The following is a 22,505-nucleotide window of genomic DNA, read 5'->3' on the forward strand; positions in this document are numbered from 1 at the left end:
TCTTGGACAAATTGAATTAAATCTGTGAACATGGACTTGTTTCTTTTAGCTATCTTTTCTCTGCATTTAATCAGTTCCAAACAGTAAAAATAAATTGCTCATTGCCAATAAATTAGTTGACAAACTTAGCTCCTTTGTTTTCTGTTTACATATTAGTTTTGAACTTCATTGTAACTTACAGATCTGTCAGGGTTATTTTCACAAATTTTTCACAGAATGTCTTCTGTGGGCAAACTTTATCCCATAAGATGAACTACTCCATGGATCTATTTACTATTTGTTGTTTCTGGTGTATTTTTGGTCACCAAAGTCATATAGTATTATTTCTGCTTTCTGACTGCATTACATTTGTAAACACATGAGTAATGAATAACAAATGTTGATGAGCAGATAATGAATAGCAGACACTCTTATTTACACAGATATGCCCTCGTATGCATTAAAATCCTGACTTCCACAGGAAAAATAACTTTTCCTAAACACTTTTGTATATAAAATCCTGTCTGTCTGAAGTTACTGAAGATGCTTTCTTAAGTAACTGATTCCAGCATTTCTTGTAAAATTTGGGAAATGAGGCATGGAGAGAGATTTCTCTTGCTGATCTGAACCAAACCCACTCTGGGCTTGGAATATAGCAGGATTCTCTGGAGTAGGAAGGGGATGTATTTTTTCTCCTTTCCTTAGGGCAAATCAATGGACAAAGACACTTCTATGCACAAGGAAATGCAAGAAAGCTGTGGCCTTTAATTTTTACTCACAAAGGTTTTTTCTGCATTGAATATCAGTTTTCCTTGAATTAATTCTTGAGATGACTTCCCCCCCCACCAGATTTATTATTGTTTGGAAGAGAGTATTCCTACATTTGTATTTTTTTAATGGATGACTGAAGTGTGGACAAGTAAAACCACAACAGATTGAGATCTGAAAGAATGGGATGGTGAGCAGCAGACTACACAAGGAGGGTGTGCAGTTTAGCTAAAGAATATGTGGCTGCACTTTGTAACATGAAAATCATTCCCTAGAAAAGATCTGCATTGTTGTTCACTGGACATATCCATAAATAGGATGCTATTGCAAATCAGAAACAAAAAGACCTGCTGCTGTTTCCTAGTGCTATGGTGCTAAGCAGCTTTCCATAAATCTATTCTCAGATTTCTCCTTAGCCATTTACAAAGAGGTTATTCTCTGTACATGCTTTTTTTCTCCATTTAGTCTGTCCATGTCTGTTTGTTAAATAAATCAGGGAAGACTGTAACAACAATGCTTCAGGCATTCATAATTTGAAACAAACAATTCCCGGATACTACTGGTCCCTTATGCTGGTCCATTATGTTGATAAATAGGATGATCGAGAAATAAGGTATCTCTCTGCAGAGTTACCAGGAGCCCACAAAGGCCTTTGCTAACCTGAGACACTCCCATGGCTCATTGTTGCCCCGGGAAGGAGAGCACACGCTGCTGTCCCACCAAAGCACTCTGCACTCGCATAAACACGTGTGAGTGCTTTGTGCGTGTAAGGGTTAAACGTGAGGGGTGTTGCTGTGGCTTTCTCGTGGTGGTATGATTTTTGGCAATCCTAATAGCTTTTCTTGTTCGTGCTTTTGCTTGCCATTTCTCCAATTTCATGATTTATTCAAACTGAGTTGATTTTCATGACTTGTGAAGTGCCCCATCCTTCCTACAGTGGCTTGGAAACTTTCCCCACCGTCACATCTGATTCCAACCGAGGTCCATTGACAACCTCACTGGAATTTGGACATCACCAAGGTGCTTTTGACACAACAGGAGGGATGATTTTAGATATTTCCATGTAAATTCTTCTTTTACCAGACCTTGCTGGCAAGGTTTTTAGCGACAGTTTGTCAGAAATGGGGTTTGCAATGCTTAAGGGGTGCTGTGCTTCCCTCAGAGGTTAGCACTAGCCAGCTTTTGTTTTTTTAATTGTAGAGCTAAGCTGGTTTAACAAAGATTGCCTCCAGGACAGTAATTCCCATATTTACGACTCTTACCACAGAAAATGTATTTACCATGTTTATGAAAGTTACTTGAAGTAAATACAGCACTCTTGACTTTTGATATCTTTTTTTTTCCCCCTATCATTTCAACAGCTTTTTACCCTTTTGACTAAAGTTAACAGCTTGTAACTTCTGCTAATTATTTGTCATGACCAGTGTTCAGTCCCACACATTCTCAGTTGGTTGATTTATCTATTTGACTCATTTTATGCATTTTTTTTTTGAATGCTCTTTTCAAACAGGTTTTTTTATACATTTTGCAATGCATGAGCCTGGAATTGATTCACATGACGTTGCTAATAATCATGCTGCTGCAAACAGTTAGGAATCAGTGCTAATCATAATCAAGTGTTTGGACACACATCTATATTTCTCAACTTCTTTTAAAAGAGCTTTTTCATGCTGCTGTCTTTTTTTTTGAGACACTAGAAGTCAATCTTCCTCTCATTCTCACTGCAGCTCGGAAAATCTGAGGAAATAATCTTTTTTCTTTCACAAAAGCTGTCAAACAATAGAAAACATCCTAGTACCTTTACACACTAGCATGGCATTTTTTTGTACCCTGACCTCAGAAATATTGGTAATTATAATTGGCTGTGCCTCAGTTGTCTAATATATTTATAAATATGCCTTTATCAAAATATATTTGTGTTTAAAATGTGTTGTACTTCAATAACGTATCTCTCTACACTTGGTGTGGCATAATGCATTTATACAACAAAATACCTTTGTATTTGTACTTACAAATGTATTTTTGTCTTTTTTCTAGGGTATGCCCTATAATTTCCAAAGGGTTGACATAATTTACCTTTTTTGTAGGAGAAACGGGTTCCATTCTCTTAAAAACCTGCATTTTTACGTCATGGTGTATGCTAAAGGAGCAGTGATTGAAATAATTGTTGTCAAGGAAGAATGTATTAAAATTATTAATAAGGCTTAAACCCACATGAGACTTAGTGAATCATCTGTTCTGACCTAAATTCATGACCCTTCCTCCCAGTTCTTCCCTTCTCATACTTGCACAAAAATAGGAGGACCAAAAGGAGAAAAAACTGCCAACATAATAAAGGCCAGTGAAAACTGTACATCTGCATTAGGTCCACATAACATTTTATGATTATAATAATATAAACAAATAAACTATAAGGGCACGCACATCAGACCTCATTTCAAGCTGGACTATTATAAAGCGATTAACAGCCTCACAGTCCCGCTTTAATTAAGTTATGTTGTGAAATATTCAGCATTTGAACCTGTTCTGGCCTGCCTCTTTTATCATTGAATTACCATCCTTAATGTGTTTTTCTGCTGAAAGATGAATTTCATTTAAGGATTACTGTACATTGCTCTGGCATTTTGTGGTTTCTTGTCAGCCCTTGTGAATCTAGATCACTGCTAACTTCAGTTTCTCTGACATGTCCTATATGCACAGTCTCTTGACTAGCCTGTCTCAATGGATTTATTAACTCATATTGTATTCCTGTAGAAATGAATGGACATTTTTGATTAACTTAATGATAGAAATTTCAGATGACAGTACAGTTTACTTCTGGAGCTTACTTCAGGTTATGTAGGCCACAGCAGCTCTCTAGTGACCTATCACTTCACAGAAATGTGTTTTGAGAGTTTCAAGGCAGTGGACATCTGTCTGCCAAATACTTTCAGATGGTGCTAGCAAGGAAGGAATGGAAAGGGGTCTTTAAATCCACAGCCATAAACAGAGCTGTTCCCCCTTCCTGGGAGTGGTATTCCAATGTTATATCCCTCCACATATGGAAGAGCCTGCTTTCAGGCAAACTCACACTGCCAGGTGACTTTGAGGACGAGTTAATGAGCGATGCTCCAGCGAAGGGTCCTCTTTCTTCCTTTCCAGTGCCCTCCCCAGACCAAGGCTATGCAACTCACCACAGCCCCATCAGTTTTGGCAGTGCCTTTTTCAGTTGTCAGATGATCAGTCTGTGCTTTTGGGTTTATTTTGGTGGGGTGGGGCAGGGGGGATGGGAGGAGGAGATGCAGAACAATATCATGGTGTTCTCATGTTCTTTTGGCTAGTGACATCAATGTCCTCAGAGGGAGTTGACCAGATCTTGAAATGTGACCACAGATAGATGGGTTTATTTACTCCCACTATCCTGCAGAATTGTCTGCTCTTGGGGAGGAAGACAGGGACTTCTGATGCCATACCTGGTCCCATATGGATATGATGTCCTGGGAATGGCACCTAGAGTCAAGAACTTCCAAAGGAGGTCTTTGCCCTGGCAAGGTGAAGGTTTGTTCAGGCACAAAGGTTTGAGTAACATGGCTTGGGCTTCCCCACAGTACCATCTGAGTGTTGTAAATTACATTCAGATCTGGCACTGATTGAAAAAAATAGGTGATAATTTATTTGTGTGAAAGTAGTGGAAGATCCATGCTCTTCCCCGTGCTGGACAAGTACAGAATGCATATTTTTGCTCCCAGAGCTCACAGCTCAAAGAGGCCAAACAGAGCTGAAAAGAAGGAAGTGGTGTTCATATCCGTGGCTTGCAAAACACGCAGTAAATAAGCCCTCTGCTAGTTGATAGGGACAAGCACAAGAGAAGAACAAACAGATTGAGTGAAAGTGAGATAAGATGAAGGTCAGACAGGAAGCAGGAGAAAGCATGGGACTGATTCAGGAGGAAAGAAAATTTTGAAGAAAAGAAGCTAGCAATGCAGGGGAAAATGCATCTAGCATAAAAGAGGATTGAGACAGAATCATCCTGTATGCTGTGTTTCCTGTAGACTGAGGTTCTGAGCTGGGACTCTCAACCATCTATCTTTCCTGAAGCCATAGATCAGGGAGGAGACACGAGGCCAGGAGAGCCTTGGTGCTCTTGAACTGGACAGGTTAGGGGTTCTGGTAGTGAGACACTGGGATGAGAGAGGAGGGTAAACACTGCAGGGGCTGTGGGGTGGCAGCTCTTGCAGCTGCTCCTCTGGGCTCGCACTGTACCAATGGAAGTTGCCTTCCTGCTTTCTTGAAACCACTGGCCACGTTAATTCTTATGGAGTGCTGTGTAATGCAGGGATGTGTCTTGTGTGCTAGACAGAGGAAAATACAGGCCTTGTCCTGTCCTTATGGCTATTGTATGTTCCTAATATTGTTCCTGTATGTTCCTAATATTGTTGTCCTGAATGGAAGTCTTTGAGCCCCAGAGATTTTGGTGTGGAAAATGCAGATTGTCCTTATTTTACCTTAAATTTCAGATGACCTTTCCATTTTTAAAAATGTAAAAAAATTTATTAGGGCTGATGTAAATGGAAGCTGGTGCTAAAATGAAGTATCCTATTGTATCCTATTGTTCTGTCATTCCTGGAAAAGAGTTAGAGATAATTTTCTATATGTGTTCTTGCTTTCTTAATTCACCTAAAACAAATCCTCTCCTTAGGCAGTGTCTCATAATAGCAGCGCGCACGTCAGGATCGTGGCATTGGCACACTGTGCTAGTTATGGGATTCCTCGTAATGCCTAAGAACAGCTGAGGAAATGTGAACTGGAACACAAGCAAACTGAGCTAAATCCAACTTTTCCCAAGTGAGGGGAAAAATTTGTATCTGGTTTTTGTGGTCTCTTGTAAGAATCTGACCTCTTCATTTCAGCAAAAACTAAAAGCAAGAGTATGCAGAAGAAGGTTTTGATGTACCTATCTTAAATGAGAGCTTTTTCTTAGCTAGCTTTGTGAGTAAGTTCCAAAAATTTCTGCCAGTGTAATACACATTCTTTAAAGAAAAAGCACATGCTAGGCCAGCAAAAGTGGTATTTTGTCTACATTAAATGGAGGTGTTAGGGAAGAGCATTCTGATGTATTGTAAGGATGTAGCAATATCGCCAATCCCTTCCTTCCACAAACAGGAGTAGCATCTCCTGGGAGAAAATGAATGACAAAAAGGTCTTACAAAAGTGAGGGTTAAAAAGCTTATGTTTGCACTTCAGGGGAAGTATAAAAATAATGCTTCTCATCGTCATTTCTAGTTAAGGATAAAGAGTGCTTAAGCCTTGTGCCATGATGCGTCTGAGGCCTTGAATTCTGCTCAGCCTGTGTAAAGAATTAACATGAAAGGGGCTAAATGGAAATTCTGACTGATGTAGGGAGATACAAAACCTACCAAAGCAAACATTTTTAGAGCAAACTAGGAAGCTAGGTAACTGTTAATAAACTAGCTTTACACAATGCCCTAAAATACACCTAATTTACTCTGCCTCATCTACAATTCAGTTAGCAGCACAAGGTTATTTTAATATAATACAGAGATCAGAGACTAAAATGTGCTTGTGGGTACAAGAGCAAAGGCTTCTCAAAGAGAGAGAAATACAAATACTCGCTCACAAAATTCTTGGGAAGCTTTTTTTTTTTTTAATCAGCATTGCCATTTTATTGTTTAACCTACCCTGCTTGATCTCCCTACTTTTGGTTAATACGGGAGTCAATTACAGCTTCATCTGTGCAGAATTAACTTTATAGAATATACACTGGGGATTTGTCTATCTCCTCTATTTAGATCTATGTCATAAAAAAATATGTAGTAGAGAACTGTGTGCAAGCACTGCATATGGTACAGGCTTTGCAGATTTATTGTAAAATCATTTTAAATCGGTTAAGCTCTTGCCAGAAGTTAATTAAATATGTTCCTTTGGTGGGGGGCGGGGGGCCTCTGTGTGTCTGTGTGTCCGGGGGGCGGGGGGGCTGTCTTTCACTAGGTGGCAGTGTCTGATTACATCTGGAAGGACCACGCCAGCCAGCCCGGTGGCTCCAGCGGTGACCTCCAGCTCCAGGATGAAATCTCTGATGCTGCAGCCAGCTGGGAAGGAAGCACCACTGTTCACGTCTGTGTCTACACGGTTCACCTCAGCGGCTTCCAGGAGCTCTACAGGCGCTTCCTCAGGCTGCCTGATGGGGCTATCATTGAGGTAGGTCCGAGCAGGCTCCTCGCTGCCAGATTTTGAAGGCAAAGGGTGCATTTCAGAGCTAGGCACAGTCAAAAGAGGAAAATAGGCTGTGCCTGACCCTGTCTGAAATACACACTGAAAGCTGTAGGAAGACCTCACTCCTGAACAGAAGTGTATAATCGATGAGTTCATGCTTTTGCAGTGCAAAGTAGCAATTTTGGATTGTTTATAGAGCCATTTAAAGGCAATTATGTAAGATATACATTGAAACTACACACACAGAGATTATTTATAAATATATATCACTTAGAACCACATAAAGTCATTCTGTGCAGGAGTTATTATATATAAATATACAAGGTAAGGACTGTGCACATTTAACAGGCAGCTATTACTACGAGTATGGTCATTCACTTAGTTTGTACTCAGATACACAGAGCTAAGGCACAGTTAGATTACCTGCTGGCATCTTGTATGTTTTAGATTGAATCTTGGATGTTGTCAGCATTTCAGCAGCTTGTGCACTAAAATACAATACAGGATGTTATTAAAGAGATGTATCACCCATTACTTGTTTCATGGGCTGCGTTTTGTTCATTGCTTTGCCATTTTTGTTCTAAGTGCTTTGAAGAAGAACATTTCCTTTTTGCCTTTGGTCTTGTGTTGAGAGACTCTTAAAAAAAGATTGGCATTTAAGAGAAAGTAGAGTCAAAGAATATTGCCTTGCCTACCCAGATAAAAAGTGGGAGCATCATCACAGAGAACTTGGCCCAAGTGATGATGAAACACATTTGCATCTGCGCACTTCTAAGGTGAAGGTTCGAGTACATCGTTCCAGCATGAGGCAAACATTGCTTCTGCTCCTTTGGTTAATGGTTCAAGGCTGATTTCTTCATTAAAGATTTTGTTCTTAATGTCTTTGCCCTACTTGGCTTTTAAAGGAAAATTTAATTTAAAGGAAACTGTCCTCAAGGATTTCAAACATAATTTTCTGCCTGGGGAACTTGTGATTCACCAGAGTGAAGACACCAGAGTCTTCAAGCTGGCCAAAGAAAACAAGAGAAGGCATGTGGCCTACATGAAGTAGAACCCAATTACTGGAACAAAGAAACTGGCAAATCCAGGTCCATGCCCAAATCTGTTGAAGAAACTCCTCGTGTGAATAATTGCCTAGACTTTTGCAAAAACACTCCTGTTCCATGTTGGAGGTCAACCAGGCAGCCCAACTCCTACTTTCTGCCTGTTACAAATACACCTTTTTGTAGAATGGTTTTTCTCAGTTTTTCAGTGGTGAGATTTAATTCAGCTTCCACCAGGCATTGGAAGGAGGGTCTTTGAACACCTGAGGCAATCTTCATCCAGTGCCCTGTTTCAGTTCATTAATCTGTTTTTTACTTCTGAGAGAGAAGAAATGTGTACTCATACGATGTAGCTTTTTCTTCCCAGGCTTGGAGAAGCCTCCAACATCCACAAAGTAAGCAATGTAAAATGTGGATAGCTGGAGCCACTTCTCCATGGTTTCCCACATCAGATCATAAGGTAGCCTATCCCTAAAATCCATGACTAAGTCTTACCACATTGTCTTGAAAGCTGGACATCTAATTTAGGGGATCAATGCATGCTTTACAGCATTTTTACTTGTAGATCTAAATGCAATTACACGTAAGAAATGTGCTTTAATTGCAGTAAAGCTCATATACAGATCTTACATTTAGCTGATAACAGATGTAATTATACATTTATGTGTTTTATAGGTCAGGGCTTTCCACTTCAGTTCCAAATTAGCAATATTTAATGAATTTTAAAACTATACACTGACAGATGAGAAGTGCTGCCACGGGGAAAAATACACCTGAGCTTTACTACTTGCTGCTGTTGTCACCCCTCAGGAGCACTTTTTTTTTCCCCCTTTGCTGCAGCTAGACAAGCAGGGGTACTTGAGTGGGGCTAGAAATTGTTTTGGAGCTGAAGTGTGCATTGCAATGTTATGTATCGTTTTTAAGAGTGCAGGAGACGAAAGGCACCTGCGCTTCTTGGAATAATCTTTTCAGTTTGCTCCCTCTGTTGACAATTTGTTGTGGATAAGCATTTTCAGTTTGGCTGTCTAGAGCTAGTTCTAAAGACTCAGGTGATTTAGTTTACCTAACCCTGGTCTGTTAGGATTAGGTAAATTAAAATTTGCTCCCAGTGACTCAATGAAAGATTTTTCTGGATCTTATAGTCTGTTTGGTCAGAAGTCTCCTCTTATTCTAAATTTAATCAGCTTCCATTGGTTCACCCATTGGTGTAGATAAATTTCCCTTTACCAGAAATCTACCTACATATTATAATTTCATAATCTTTCCTGTTTTATTCTGGAATGGGTACAAGATGAGGTTGTGTTTTGATTTTCATTCCCTTCCTCACTTTTCCAGCAGCGGTGAAGGAGGGAAGGCTTTTCTTCTACATTGGTGAGGGCAGAGAGTATGATCTATTCTTTCTCCCTGTCATAGGAGAGACAGGGAGACAGGGAGATTTCTATGACATGCTGTCATAAAAATGACAGCTGCCTTTCTTCTTTCTTCATGATCAGCACACCTCTTTCTCCTCACCAGAGACTAGATGTTTGTATGAAATGTTGTGTTGGGACTGTAGGAACATGACCTGTAAGAACAGGGGTGGTCTGTGGCAATTGTGACGTGCCCTGCCTTTGTATACACATCTACCTGGTCTGCAGTGTCCACAGAGTAAGAAAACAATCAATTTTCACTTATTTTGTTCTTTTGGTTGGGCTAGTGCAGTTGTACAACTGCAGACTGCAAGGAGTAATTCAACAGCATCTAGGAACTGGTGGTTACATGCACCTTCTTCCTGTGAAACAATCCTCCTTTTTATTACAGTGACATAACAAAGGTGAAAATGTAATTATTTCAGTGTAAAGTTTTATTTGCTTGTTCACTTTTATTATGAAACTCTGAAGGCATGAAACTCTGAAGACAGGAAAATGAAAAGACTTTTTGATTTTAATCACTTTAAGTTTCAGGAATCACACCTGAAAGAGCCATAACACTTTTTCCTAAATACCACAGTGGAACCTCATGAATTTAGGCATTTGGGGATTAAGATCTGTCCATTGGATATTTAATGCTTTGTGCCATTTACAGCATGATGGGTGGGTGGGTTTTGCTGGGTGTTCTTCAAAAAGAATTTGTTTAATAGGAGGAAATGAGCGATTTGGCAGAAAATAACACAGGAATTATAATAACTTTGAAAAAGTATCTGCAAATGTAGGCATTGTTCAGAGGGCACCACCAGCATAAGCAGTAGATTCTTGCATTCAAGTAACTGAGGGGTGTGTGCAGGCTGGTGAGATCTGGGGCTCTGTTTCTCTTGCCAAACACAGGAACATGAGAAGAGCACTGAAATCACCAGGCCAGATTCTGCTTCAGATTCATGTGTTCAATTCTTGGTGACTTTAACTTCAAATATGTTTTTGGATCTGCAGATATTCTTTGACAGGCATAAGAGGAATTTTGCATAATCTTGCTGTGAAATCCTTGGATCCTTGTAAGGAACTCACTTCATATTTACAGCCTCATCCTACTCTTTTATTCTTCAGTTAAAGCAAGATTTTCCCATAGCCCTAATTCAGCAAATCACTTCAATGTGACCCTATTTTTTCCAAGAAGCCAAAGCTCACTATAATAATAATTTCTTTCTTTTTCTTTTCTTCTTTTTTCTTTTCTTTTCTTTTTCTTTTTCTTTTCTTTCTTTTTCTTTTCTTTTCTTTTTCTTTTTCTTTTTCTTTTTCTTTTCTTTTTCTTTTCTCTTTTTCTTTTTCTTTTTCTTTTTCTTTTTTCTTTTTTCTTTTTTCTTCTTTTCTTTTCTTTCTTTTCTTTTTCTTTTTCTTTTCTTTTTCTTTTTCTTTTTCTTTTTTCTTTTTTCTTTTCTTTTCTTTTTCTTTTTCTTTTCCTTTTTCTTTTTCTTTTTCCTTTTTTCTTTTTTCTTTCCCAGTAAGCAAAGCCAATTTGTAAGTGCTGTGTGCAGAAGTACACTGGCTAGGAATAAATGTCCTCTAAGTAATAGCTTCTTTAAAATACTTATTTCTTTTTGTGTGGTATTGCCATTAGAGGTCCAGATTTCCTGGTATAACTAGAAATTACATGTCTGGTAGGAAAAGTAGTTTTTTGGTTTCATAGGGATGAGGTAAAACTAACTGTTTTAAGAGGAGCATTAAGTACAAGGTGACATGTATAAATTGCCCTAGAAATGTTAAATAAAAAGATTTTTTTAAAAATGTGCAACGTAAAAATTATAGAGGTTAAACTTGCAGGTGCAGTCTTTTTATCATAATCATTGTAAAACTCACAGAATTCACATGCAGTAAAAACCATTTTCCTTTTTACCTATAATATATTTCCCCTTTATAGTAATTCAATTTAACCGTTGGCTAACCAAGGAATGACCTTCCCAAAATAAATCACTTTTCATGCTTTTCAGTATTCATTAATCTGATGTTATTGTAATATCAAGGAAATGATTGAATTTTAACATTTTAAACATATTTGAAATCCATGCACAGGACAGTTAATGACAGTGGTACGTGTTTGCTGTCTACGTGGTGATAACACCAACTTGGTGATTTTTATCTCAACTTTTGCTGACTGGAGTTGATTTCTTATTAAAAGGTCAAAGATAAGTCACTTTAACTCAACAAAAAATCAGTTTCTTATTATAGGCCTAGTAAACCTCAGCATTGTAGGGAAAGTTTTTGTATAGTATGATTTTATCTATCAAATAAGCTTTCACAAATGTCAAGGATTCATCCAATTTAAACTTACTGGATAAAAGAGATCTGTTTTCCCTAATTACTTGAAAAGTACCTAGCAGTAATAGGATAAGACAGTATAGGTGACTAGCCAATTACTTAGTTTAAGCTATTTACATCAATCCATATGCTATAAATTATGTCTAAACCCTCCTGCACTTCTGGAAAAGTGAATAAAATCATATAAGTTTATTTTGAATACAAGATCAGATATGGTATGCTGAGTGACACTTAAAAAGAATGAAACTGTAACCGTAGCTTATTTTCTGAAGCAATCTTGACACTAATGCTAAATTACAGCTTGGAAACATCTAGCATTTTTACCTTTATGAGAAAAGGCTTTTTACATATTTAACATAATTCTAGGGAAAATATACTGGAATTATGTATAAAGATATGTACACTGTAACCAAAGGGCATTTATAGTCCCCAGTAGAATACTTACAACAATTTTATTGCCATTTGGTGTCATTTTCTAACAGATATAAAATACAGCCAGTAAACAAACTAGACTTTAGATTTAAGCTGACAGCTGTTCCTTCAGAAGCAATATTCAGATATTTAATCTTAAGAATACTGAATATTTTACAATTGTTTGAGCAAACTGTACTTTTAGCCTGTGAAGGACTGCATGCTTTTATATACAGTTCTTGGATCTGATAATGACACTAAAAAACAACCTTAGAATAATCTACACATTTGTTGCTTTCTTATATTCCCTTGGCAAATCAACAAATTGCCTCATGTTTTATTCTTAATTCCACAAATTCTTTTTTTTTATACACAGTGTTGCTATGAATATTGGGCCCTATTTTTTCCCCTGTGTGTGCATAAGCCATGCAGTTGACTCCAGCACAGTTTATACATGGATGCAAGTGCAGCTTTTTCTGGCCCTAAATTTGTTCCTTTCATTAAAGGAACAAATTCATCACGTTTGCTGCACAAGCCCCATGTGCTGTTTTCATGAAGAGTCTCACTTCAGTGGTCACTAAAGGTCTGTGGAGGAGAGAAAGAGGGAGGATTGCTCCAGATCAGTACCTGTGGTTGGTGCCCTTCCTCATGACTTCATCCTCATCTCACCAGACACTGGGAGGGAACAGCACAGCTCTGGCTTTCCTGTAAGCTGGGCCAACTGTGGGCAGTGGGTGAGGATGCTCTGGCTGGGAGAGAGGCTGGGCAAAGGTAACTACTTGGTCTAAACTGACCCATTTTGGCTGGCTTCAGCAGCTTCATGCCAGGTCATCCCCAAACATGGCTAATTCAAACCAACCATGAGTTGATTTCCTGGAAATCCCTATAAAAGCAGGGATTAGCAGGAAAGGTTTGTCCCACAGAAGAAAGAATAATGCATGTAGATGTGTACATACTCGTGGGGTGAATGGGCTTTTCCACACGCTGCCTGCCTAATTCTGAGATTTAATCTTGTCCCATTAAAAACACGATATATTTTGCAACTGCATTCAGTGGGAGCATGATCTCTCTCAACATGCATTGAGGTTCAGTTGGGAATCATGCATTTTACCAACTCTGCTAAGGGATACTCCCAGGGACACAGGCAATTGGATCAGTACACCCTGCAAACTTACAGCCCTTTTGTTGAGGGTTGTGGCAGTATAGCAAATTTCACTTCAAATAAGAAGTAAACCAGACTGTTTTAAGTTATTGTTACCAGTATATATTTCTTCTTTAATGTTATAATTTAATTAAAGGTAATCAGTTTAAGAAATAAATTAGTTGTCCAGGCAGCTCTTTTCATCCCATTGAAAAGATGAGAACAAGGAAAAAGAGATTTCCTGGAGAAATCTTGTGCTTGTATGCTGTGTTCTTAACTTGATCCAGCTCATCTCACATGTGACAAGTAAACCCTGTCCTGAAATGGACCCAGTCTGTTGCTCCTTGCACTTGTGGTGGATAAACCAATCCCTCTGCTGCAGATGAAGTGGATGAGCACGTGTCTCAGCTGAGCAAAGTTATTTCTCCAAATCTTCTGTTTCAGGTTGTTTTCCCTGTGAAGTTAAATATTATGTCCTCGCTTTTTTTTCAGTAAAGTATAGGTTTAAATGGAAGCTTTTTCTATTAATTGAGAATCTATTACCAGCTGCAGTCGAGACTGTGTTGCAACAGGATGGAAATGCAGAAAGCAGCCTTGCAGCAGAAGGCAGCCTCTCTGCATGTGGCCATTTCCACCCTCCCTAGTGTTCTACAAATCTCAGATTTTATATACTCTGTACCCCAGAAAGTCACAGAGTCATGTGGAGAAAGATTTTTTTCCTCCAAGTGGTCATGGCCTGCTTGTCTATGCTGCTGTCTGTGCTCTGATAGGAGGACCAGGAAAGGAATGAGACAGGGCCACTGCTGGACCTTTTCAGCAGGACTCACTGGCTTTCAGAGAACCAAAAAATTACTGAAATACTGGAACTACAGCATTATAGCCTTGTTCTGTATATGAATATTCAATTTTAAATCGTACTGGCGTCTGTTTTGCTTGCAGAGAATGTGGGGTAAGGCACAAGTGTTGCCTACCTAATCAACACACACACAAATATATTGTGTTAATGGAAATTTTAATTTCTTTTTCTTGGGGTCCTGAAGAGTTAGAGCTCTTTCCCTCAGTTGCAGAAGGAGTGGAAGCAACTTGAAGCACACCCTTTCAGTCTGAGCCAGTGCTCAAGGGAAATTGCTGCCATAGCTCTCTAGTTGTATTATTTAACAAACAGCAGTAAGGATAATTAAGGGGTACTTTAAAAGAGTTATTTTGTATTAAAAAAATACATCCTTTCAACCCACTTTAAACACCAAGATTTGCTGTATTTTCAGTGATTTTCAGAACAATTTTATGCTGAAAGGGCAGAGCCACTGATTGTTGCAGAAGGTATTTTGTACTTTTAAACACTTATAATCTTTATTCATCTATCACAGTTTTACCTGAATCAGCAGTAAAATCTCTGAAGTCAAAGGATAATTGCCAAAACAGCATTAACTTACTTTATCTGAATAAAAAAATAACCTTTGAAAAGTACCTTGCAGCTACACAGATTGACAAAATGCATCAATTATATTTTTGCTCATTTTATAATTACACTGCAGTAAGTGCACAGTGAACTTTACTGCATGGTTGATTAACCATAAGGTTACTGCTATTATGTCACTCTTAGAAACATCAACTCAGGCTTTAATTTAAAAACATAACTCTGCACAACATCTGATCAAGTTTAAAAATTGGACATACCTATACCAGCTTCAATATAAAGTTCACAAGTAGATGATAGTCCCTTAATTGTAGCAAAGAGTTCCTATTGCTTCTGTTAGACATGCTGGGTATGTGAACAATCAGGTTTGGAAGAGCTCCTGGTACGTGTTAACCAGCACCAAAGGAAAGGCTTTTCCAGTGAACTCTGAATATCCCCTGTATCCTTGTTTTTCTTGCATAGAAACAAGTCTTATGAAGAGCAGAGGAGGGAGCTGGAGTTGTGTAGCCTGGAGAAAAAGAGAAAAAGGGTGATCTTATTTTGACCTGCCCTGATGATTGCTTATGCCATGAGAGAAACAGCTTTGGACAAATGAAAACTGGACTATCACTTAGTTTGAAAGAACAAAACTTAAAATAAAGTAGCCACTGTTCTGTGTCTAGGTGAGAAGAAAGAATAGCCTGGTACAGAGAAACCTGCCTAGGATGTAGGATGCACAAGACCACTCCAGTATTTAGTCTCAATTTTTTATGTGAGGTGGGGCATATTTACTACATTGCCTGTTTCCCTCTGTTCCTGGGGTAGCACCACTTCCTACCTTCACAGTGTATCAAAACCAGAAGTGCAACAAAGACTCAAAGATGCTTCAACAGACAGAAAATAAGAATATGCAAAAGCATACAATAGAAATTACAGATTATTCCCTTACACATACCTGTATTTGGAAAATTGATTGTAGCTGTGCTAAACTAAATTGAGAATAGCAAAATTCTTTAAAATATTACTATATTACTGGCTCAACCTGCTTTTTCATGCTAACATTTGAGTAACATCAGCTAGACAGAGCTGAGCTCAGTTACTTCTCAATATCTGAAATTTGATTTCTGCTCAAATTCATCAGAGCAACATTTCTCTTATATGGGCACTCCAAAACATGAGAACAATTGGAGTCGGGGCATTCTTGTGCAAAATGCCACCCACATGACACAAGCTGTGGATCTGACATGTGATGTGGTAACTACTAATGAATTGAGCTGAGTCTGATGCAGTGCCTTGGCTTTATAACCAATTTCCAGTCCCATAACATCTCCTCCTCATGGCCATGATTTCCTTCTTTGAGTGTATATTCTTTATTCATTCAAATCTTCTCCATGTGTCAAGACCATCATAAGAAATTATGAAAAGCAACGAGTGTAAAAATCCCCATTCCACTGTTTTACTAAAGCATTTAGAGTGAGAAAAATTAGGTGAATTCACATTTCACATGTGTTTAAATTGTTAATCTCACTGCTCTATCTGTATTAGTGAATACATTTACAGTAAGTTTTACTTTATAACATTTTGGCAGAACTGTTAGAAAAATTGTTATAAGCCCAGGAGTGGAACTGAACCATGAAAGCTAAAATGTAAGCTTCTACAAAGCCCGGTTATTAGTTTGACAGAATAAAATTTCACACACACACAAGCTTCTAAGCTGTGATATTTTGAAAGCAAGAAGAGAGGGGTGAGGAAGGGTAATCAAAGTCATCTATGTTCCCACTGATATTTCCCTGAATAATTATATATTGGTTGCCATAATTATATGTTGGTTTTGTCTGTTCTGTTTTTCAGGCATTTGGTGATGTTGGTGAGGAAAGTCTTTTGTGTAAAGTGAGCACAGATCAGGAGCATAAAAAGGAAAAGGACAGTGTGCTGTGTGCATCTACACTTATCAAGCTGAGGGAGAGGAAAAAGAGTACAGCAAGGTGGAAAGGTATTATTTTCAGTTTCTATATCTAGATAAAAAACCTAACAATCCTGATACTGAAGCATAAAATGATGGGAGGGATAGAAAAAAGCAAATAATTTTAGAACAGTTTCTCTTAGGAAGGCTAGGGTGTGATCAGTGACAGCTGAAATTTCACAGTTGTGTTTTCCAATGTGTCTCCATCCCTGGGTAGTTTCATCAGCTGTTGCAAGAATCATGAAGTCAGAAGTGCTGTCCTTTACCCAAACACTGTCACACTTGTCATTCAGAATCCTAATACAGTAACGCAATCCAGAGTGATTTAACTTAGGCAAAGACCAGCATTTAAATTATGTTGAGGGCAGGCTTAAAGCAGTTATTGTATATATATTTAGGTATGTGTCCAGACTTTTTGGTTTAAGTGCAAAAGTCCCAATCTCTCAGACTTGTATTGTGTTTTCCACTGTGTATTGAGAGCCACTGGCCCCCTCCCTGTGCCTAGGGAAGTACATGCAGAGTGAAACATCTGTGTCAAGTTTCCAGTGAAGTTGCTCCTGACCAAAGGTAGTTTCAGGGCATTTGATGACAGAGCACTATGGAACACACTGGGTGTCCTTAGGCATCACTGTTATTATGAGATATCAATTTCCTCTTCTTCCTTATCAAGGTTTGTTGTAGCTGGCTCCACAAGATCTCTGCACTCAGCTGAGTCCTATCACTGTCAGTTTTCCAACGCCCTCTAAGGAGTAAAATTCAGTTAAAAGCACCTTGTGTTACTTTTAAATTTACAGTAATCTTGTTTGCTAACAGAGAAACCTTGGAAAGTTCACATGAGCACAAAAGACACATTTTTTTTAGGAAACCTGGTAAATGTAGTGTGTGGGCTCTCGCTCTATACCCCTTTAGTTGGGGGAGGGAGGTCATACATTGTCATTGGTGTATTTACATCATGTCTTTCTCTACATCCTTTTTTCCAATCTTCAGGAAATTGCATTGTCTCTGACAAGAGCTAGTTCCTGCAGTAACACATGGCCTGTGGAGTTGTTTACATCGTGATCCACATCCATGGTATGGCTACTGTCTGATGGGATTTATGTTCCTGATGGCTGCATCTCTGCCCATGTGGCGTTGTCCTGCGAATGCTCCCTTCGTAGCTCCTCTGTGGCTTCGACAAGCTGTGCAGTGTGGTGAAGTCACAGGATCAGATCACAGACTGGATCATGAACTCATCATTATTTCATGTGACTTTTTTTCCCTTCCCATTGCTAGATGTCTCAGGTTTGCTTGTTTCTGCCTTCTCAGCTTTGCTTGTACCTGTTATTAGCTGTGATGGGGAAAGTGTTGATGATTTGTCTTTCAGGTTTCATGACTAAAACATTGACAGTTTTCAGTAATTGTTCAAAACACAATGCTATTGTAATTGCAAGACTGTGAGAATGCCCAGAAGAGGAGCAATGATAACTTCTTCCACCAGTTAAGCAAGTCCCAACATGCTGCAAAATTTACAAGATCCGATAGATCATTTTTTCTGAGGCTTTTGTGGTGGCCATATCCTGCTTTCCTGTGAGCTACAGCAGCTTAAAGCAACCTGGAGGTTATGTTCATGCTTTCCTAGAAGTATTAAAGTTAGAACCAGTCAGTTCTCTTTAGTTAGAACCAGTCAGTGCCTATTCTATTTGGCTCCATACAAATGTATCAGAAATTGTCCGTGCCCCAAAGGCAAGAACTATGAGAGACAACAGAAGAGGGTGGGAAGGGGAGCACAGGCAAGAAAGGTGAAATCATTTGATCAAGGCCATCTAAGTCAGAGGCAAATGGAGAAATACAGGGCAGACTACCAGCATCCTGGTTCAGTCTTCCCTTTTTGTCCTGAAAACGAAGCTAGAAACTGGAAGAAACTTACCTTACTGCTATTTTGAATCGTTTATGTAGAATAATGTAGTCAAGGTAGTAATCAGTCACATTTTTCTAGCATTTTATGATTTTCTGGTGTCCCCTTGTTCACTCTGCTATGGTTAAAGTTTTTCAGATGTATTTATCTTTGTAAGATCTTATTCAATATCTTGAGCATCGTTGATTAATAGCATTACTTAAATCTATAGTTCTCATCCACCTGCATAAACATTAAATTACATTAGGTAGTAACCTAAAGGTTTAAATGTCACTCCTGAGCACAGCTTTAGTTTGGGAATACAAGGTAGTGGTTTGGTTTCTACCTCGTTACTTGTTTTTTTCTTTTTTTCCAGTTTATTTGTGTGTGTGTGCATATATCTGGGACATTTTATGACTTATGCCCAGGCAGAAATGGTGTTAAAAAACTTCTGAATATCTACAAGAATTGATGTGATTTTTGTGGCTTTTATTGCATAAGATATTACTTGGATTACTTCTCTCTGTCACAACTGGAATAAAATTGCCTTTTAATGTTTGCTTTGCCTGTTGACACTTTAAACTTTTCCACATAACTTTGGAAAACAAACTAAATGAAAAGAAACCACCCAGTAACCTATTGCAGTGTCTGGGTGCCAGTACCAATATGCTTTGGGCAGTATCTTACTACGTGCATCTTCCTGGCCTCAGTTTTGCCTTTCAGCATGATAAAATCCCTTTGGCCAATATTATACCCTGAGTTTCTCACCACTGAGTTAAGATATCCCAGTCTGGTTCTGTGAGATTCTAACTTTGGTGTTGGTAATGCAGTGTTGGAATTAAGTCTGATGGTGGGTTGTGGAACCACCATAGCTTAAATTCTGATAGGACTGTGTTGATTTTTCTGACAAATGTGTATCTAGAACTGAAACTTTGTTCAGCGTGAAGGACTTGACTGACCACTTTTATTCCTCCAGTTATATTGGAATGTCTCCACTGACTTTCATTTGATATAAGATGTACAATTTTGTACATTACTTATTTGTGAAAGTTGAATTTAAGGTATGTTTAAATATTAGGCAAATTTACCTTATTTTTTTAATATAGCATCCTGCCTATTAATTTTGATTACTTGCATCTTATGAGTTCCTATGTTTGTTGGTCAATGTGCAGTGGGTGGCATTGGCATTGAAATTGCTTTCTGAAGTGCTCTTATCAGCAGCATCATCCATAATGCTCAGTTATAGCTGGATAGTAATTGCCTGTCTATGCAGTGTTCCTTTGCAACAATTTTCTCCTGTGTAGCTATATATATGTAGTCATTACTGAAAAGTGTAAATAAAGAATCCTTTTAGTGGTGTAGTTTCCCTGGGTACCTACTGTGCTCTTATTATCTAAAACATACTCCCCATCTGTAGTTCTGTTCTATTAAAGGATAAAGACATAACTATGAATTAAAAATTAAAATGCTTGTTGTAGATTGGAGAGCAGGATCTATTAGAATATATCTGGAGCTAGGCTTCCAGTACAGTAGATAGATTACACAGAGCACCAGTTAAGCAAGGGGATGAAAAATGAGTGATTTTCATCATTCAGTTAAATATAGTGCTAAGTGGTATGTGCTAGCATTAAAAGCAAATTACTTAGCACTTCACCAATCACAGCATGAGAGCATTCCATTGGAAACACTATTTTCAGTGATGCTCAGTCCTCAGTTTTATTAAATAAATCCACTGTTAATGCTTAAGGAAGCAGTAGAAGACATATTGCTATGATAATAAAAAGAATGAAAATGTAAAAATAAAGAGAAGCAGTACCTCATTTTAATAAATGTGCTAAGAAATCCTCCCTCTCTCTTAACAACAAAACTCCAAAGTGCTGGTAGATCTATAATTTCCTGTACTTTCTTTAGGTCTCTTCCTTCCTTCCTTCCTAATGAATATGACCTTTCTTTTTTTTTTCCCCTTCTTTATAATGACATCTTTTTTTCTCATAAATCTGCTGCCATGTCACCGAACATTTTGATGAGCTTCTCTGATTCCCTCTTATATCTCCTTGATAGGGTATTATTATCCAGTAATCTAAAGATGGGGAGCCTGATCGTCAGCAAAAGTACTTTTTGGCTGCTCAGTTAAAGACAATGGAGATGTGAGAATTTACAGCACAAGAGGTTTTTACATGGATTTTGGCTGCCTTTATATCACGTAGCAACATTACTTCCTCCACAGCAATAGGCATTGGAAGACACTCAAATCTGTTGTTTGAACATATGGAAGATAAACCTTTCTGAGTCTCAAACCATTCCTAAGCCACTGCCACCTCCTCAACAGGAGTCAGGAACTACACAAAAAAATTCTTGGAAATGACACATGCAGGAGATGGTCCAAGGTCTGAGCCACAGATTGATCTTCACCAGCTAGATCAAATGTTAGAAGGACATAAAATTACAGTTCAAGATCAATGAGCCTACGCATGAAGCTATTGTGAGTCCTTCATTTCCCCTGTAGGGTCATCTTTGGGGAATCTTGTTCTGAGTTTTCTTTTACAACCAGGTTTGAGGGCTGGTTTCTTTGTTTGGCTGACATGGAGTCCATTTCCTCGTGGCAGTCCTCACAGTGCTGTTCTTGGCACTGGCAGCTGGAAAGGTGCTGCTGCCATGCTGGTGCTATGGCCATTGCTGGGGCACGCTCACACTCTTTCTCCAGCATTCTCCTCCTCACCTGCAGGCTGGGCATGGGCAACAATTTGGGCTGGGACACAGCCAGGACAGCTGACTCCAAGAGACCAAAAGGATATTCCACGCCATATGGCACCTGCTCAGCAAGAACAGCTGACAGAAAGCAGGACAAAAGGGCAGCATTCAGTATTTATGACATTTCTGTTTTGGAGCAACCGCTGCAAATACCAAAGCTCTGCTTCCTGAGAAGTGGTCAGATGTTGCCTGCTGATGGGAAGTAAGGAATAAAATCCTTGTTTTCCTTTGCTGCCAATTTATCAAGCTGCCTTTATCTTGACCCGTGAGGGCTTTTTCCATCTTATCTTCTCCCCACCCCCATCCTGCTCGCCGCTATGGAGAAGAGTGATAGAGCAGCTTGGTGGGCATCTGATGTCCAGTCAAGGTCAACTCACTGATAAAGAGGAACACAGGAAGTGATGTAGTTCATCTATTTTTACTACAAATATTGATTGGAGGTGTTTTGAGTTTTATTGTGTCCCAAAATTTCTGGGGTTCAGTGGAAATTATGTGATCTTCTCAAAACAGGTACTCTTTCCACTGTTGCTTAATGTGTGCTTAGTATTTTAGTGAAATCAGTGTATTCTTATACAGCAAAAGTCTTTTCATTGACGGTGCAGGATAATGACCTTAGACCTGAAAGAAATATTTTGCAAAATCTAGACCTATTTCAAAAAGTTTCCTTGTGAAAAATAAAATGTGGCCTATTAAAAAAATATATATTTTAAAAAGCAAGGCATTTAAGCAATGCTTTCTTCTTTTCATGCTCCTTCAAGTAGACTTTTTATTTTATTTCCCTGTCTTTTTCTACTTAAATATGCACTCGAAAACTGGCCTTTCCCCCCTCCCTGTTTTACTAGAGCCCAGTAGAACCTTTCCTTCTCAAAATATTTGAGAACATGATATTTAATATAGATTTCAAAACATAGAATTGCTTTTTTCATTTTCCTGGCTGGCATGTAGTGGTTCTGATGCTTCTTTCCTGAATATGTCAATCCTGTCATATACACTAATATGAAATAATGACACAAGGATGACTTAACTAGACATAATAGGGCATTTTTCTAAAACATTCTGAATGGGAGGTATATGCACAGACCTTGCTACTTGTTAATGAAATTGGAAAACTTCTTCATCTGAACTATGACATATATTTATAATAGCCTCCTACTCCAAAGGCATGGAGTCTTTACACAATAAAATAATAAAATAAAAAAAAAAGAAAGGATTTTTTTTCCTCTTCATGTTTAAAATTAA

General features: G+C 38.5%; 1 protein-coding gene across 6 annotated transcripts in view; it reads left to right on the plus strand.

Annotated features, from left to right (window-relative positions):
- Window positions 1-20,162, plus strand: part of LOC103815122 (uncharacterized) — a 181,577-nt gene extending 161,415 nt beyond the window's left edge. For 4 of the 6 annotated variants that reach the window (XM_050970698.1, XM_050970699.1, XM_050970701.1 and 1 more), the window contains 3 exons: window positions 6,736-6,945; window positions 16,531-16,672; window positions 17,630-20,161. In XM_050970698.1, the coding sequence (XP_050826655.1) occupies window positions 6,736-6,945; window positions 16,531-16,672; window positions 17,630-17,658 (381 nt within the window). In that variant the 3' untranslated portion in view covers window positions 17,659-20,161. Of the gene's footprint in view, window positions 1-6,735; window positions 6,946-16,530; window positions 16,673-17,629 lie in introns of all 6 variants that reach the window. The other 2 variants (XM_050970703.1, XM_050970704.1) reach the window with 2 other exon arrangements.
- The last annotated feature ends 2,343 nt before the right edge of the window (window positions 20,163-22,505 follow it).

Source organism: Serinus canaria, chromosome 2, assembly GCF_022539315.1.
Source record: "Serinus canaria isolate serCan28SL12 chromosome 2, serCan2020, whole genome shotgun sequence".
Taxonomy (NCBI): Eukaryota; Metazoa; Chordata; class Aves; order Passeriformes; family Fringillidae; genus Serinus; species Serinus canaria.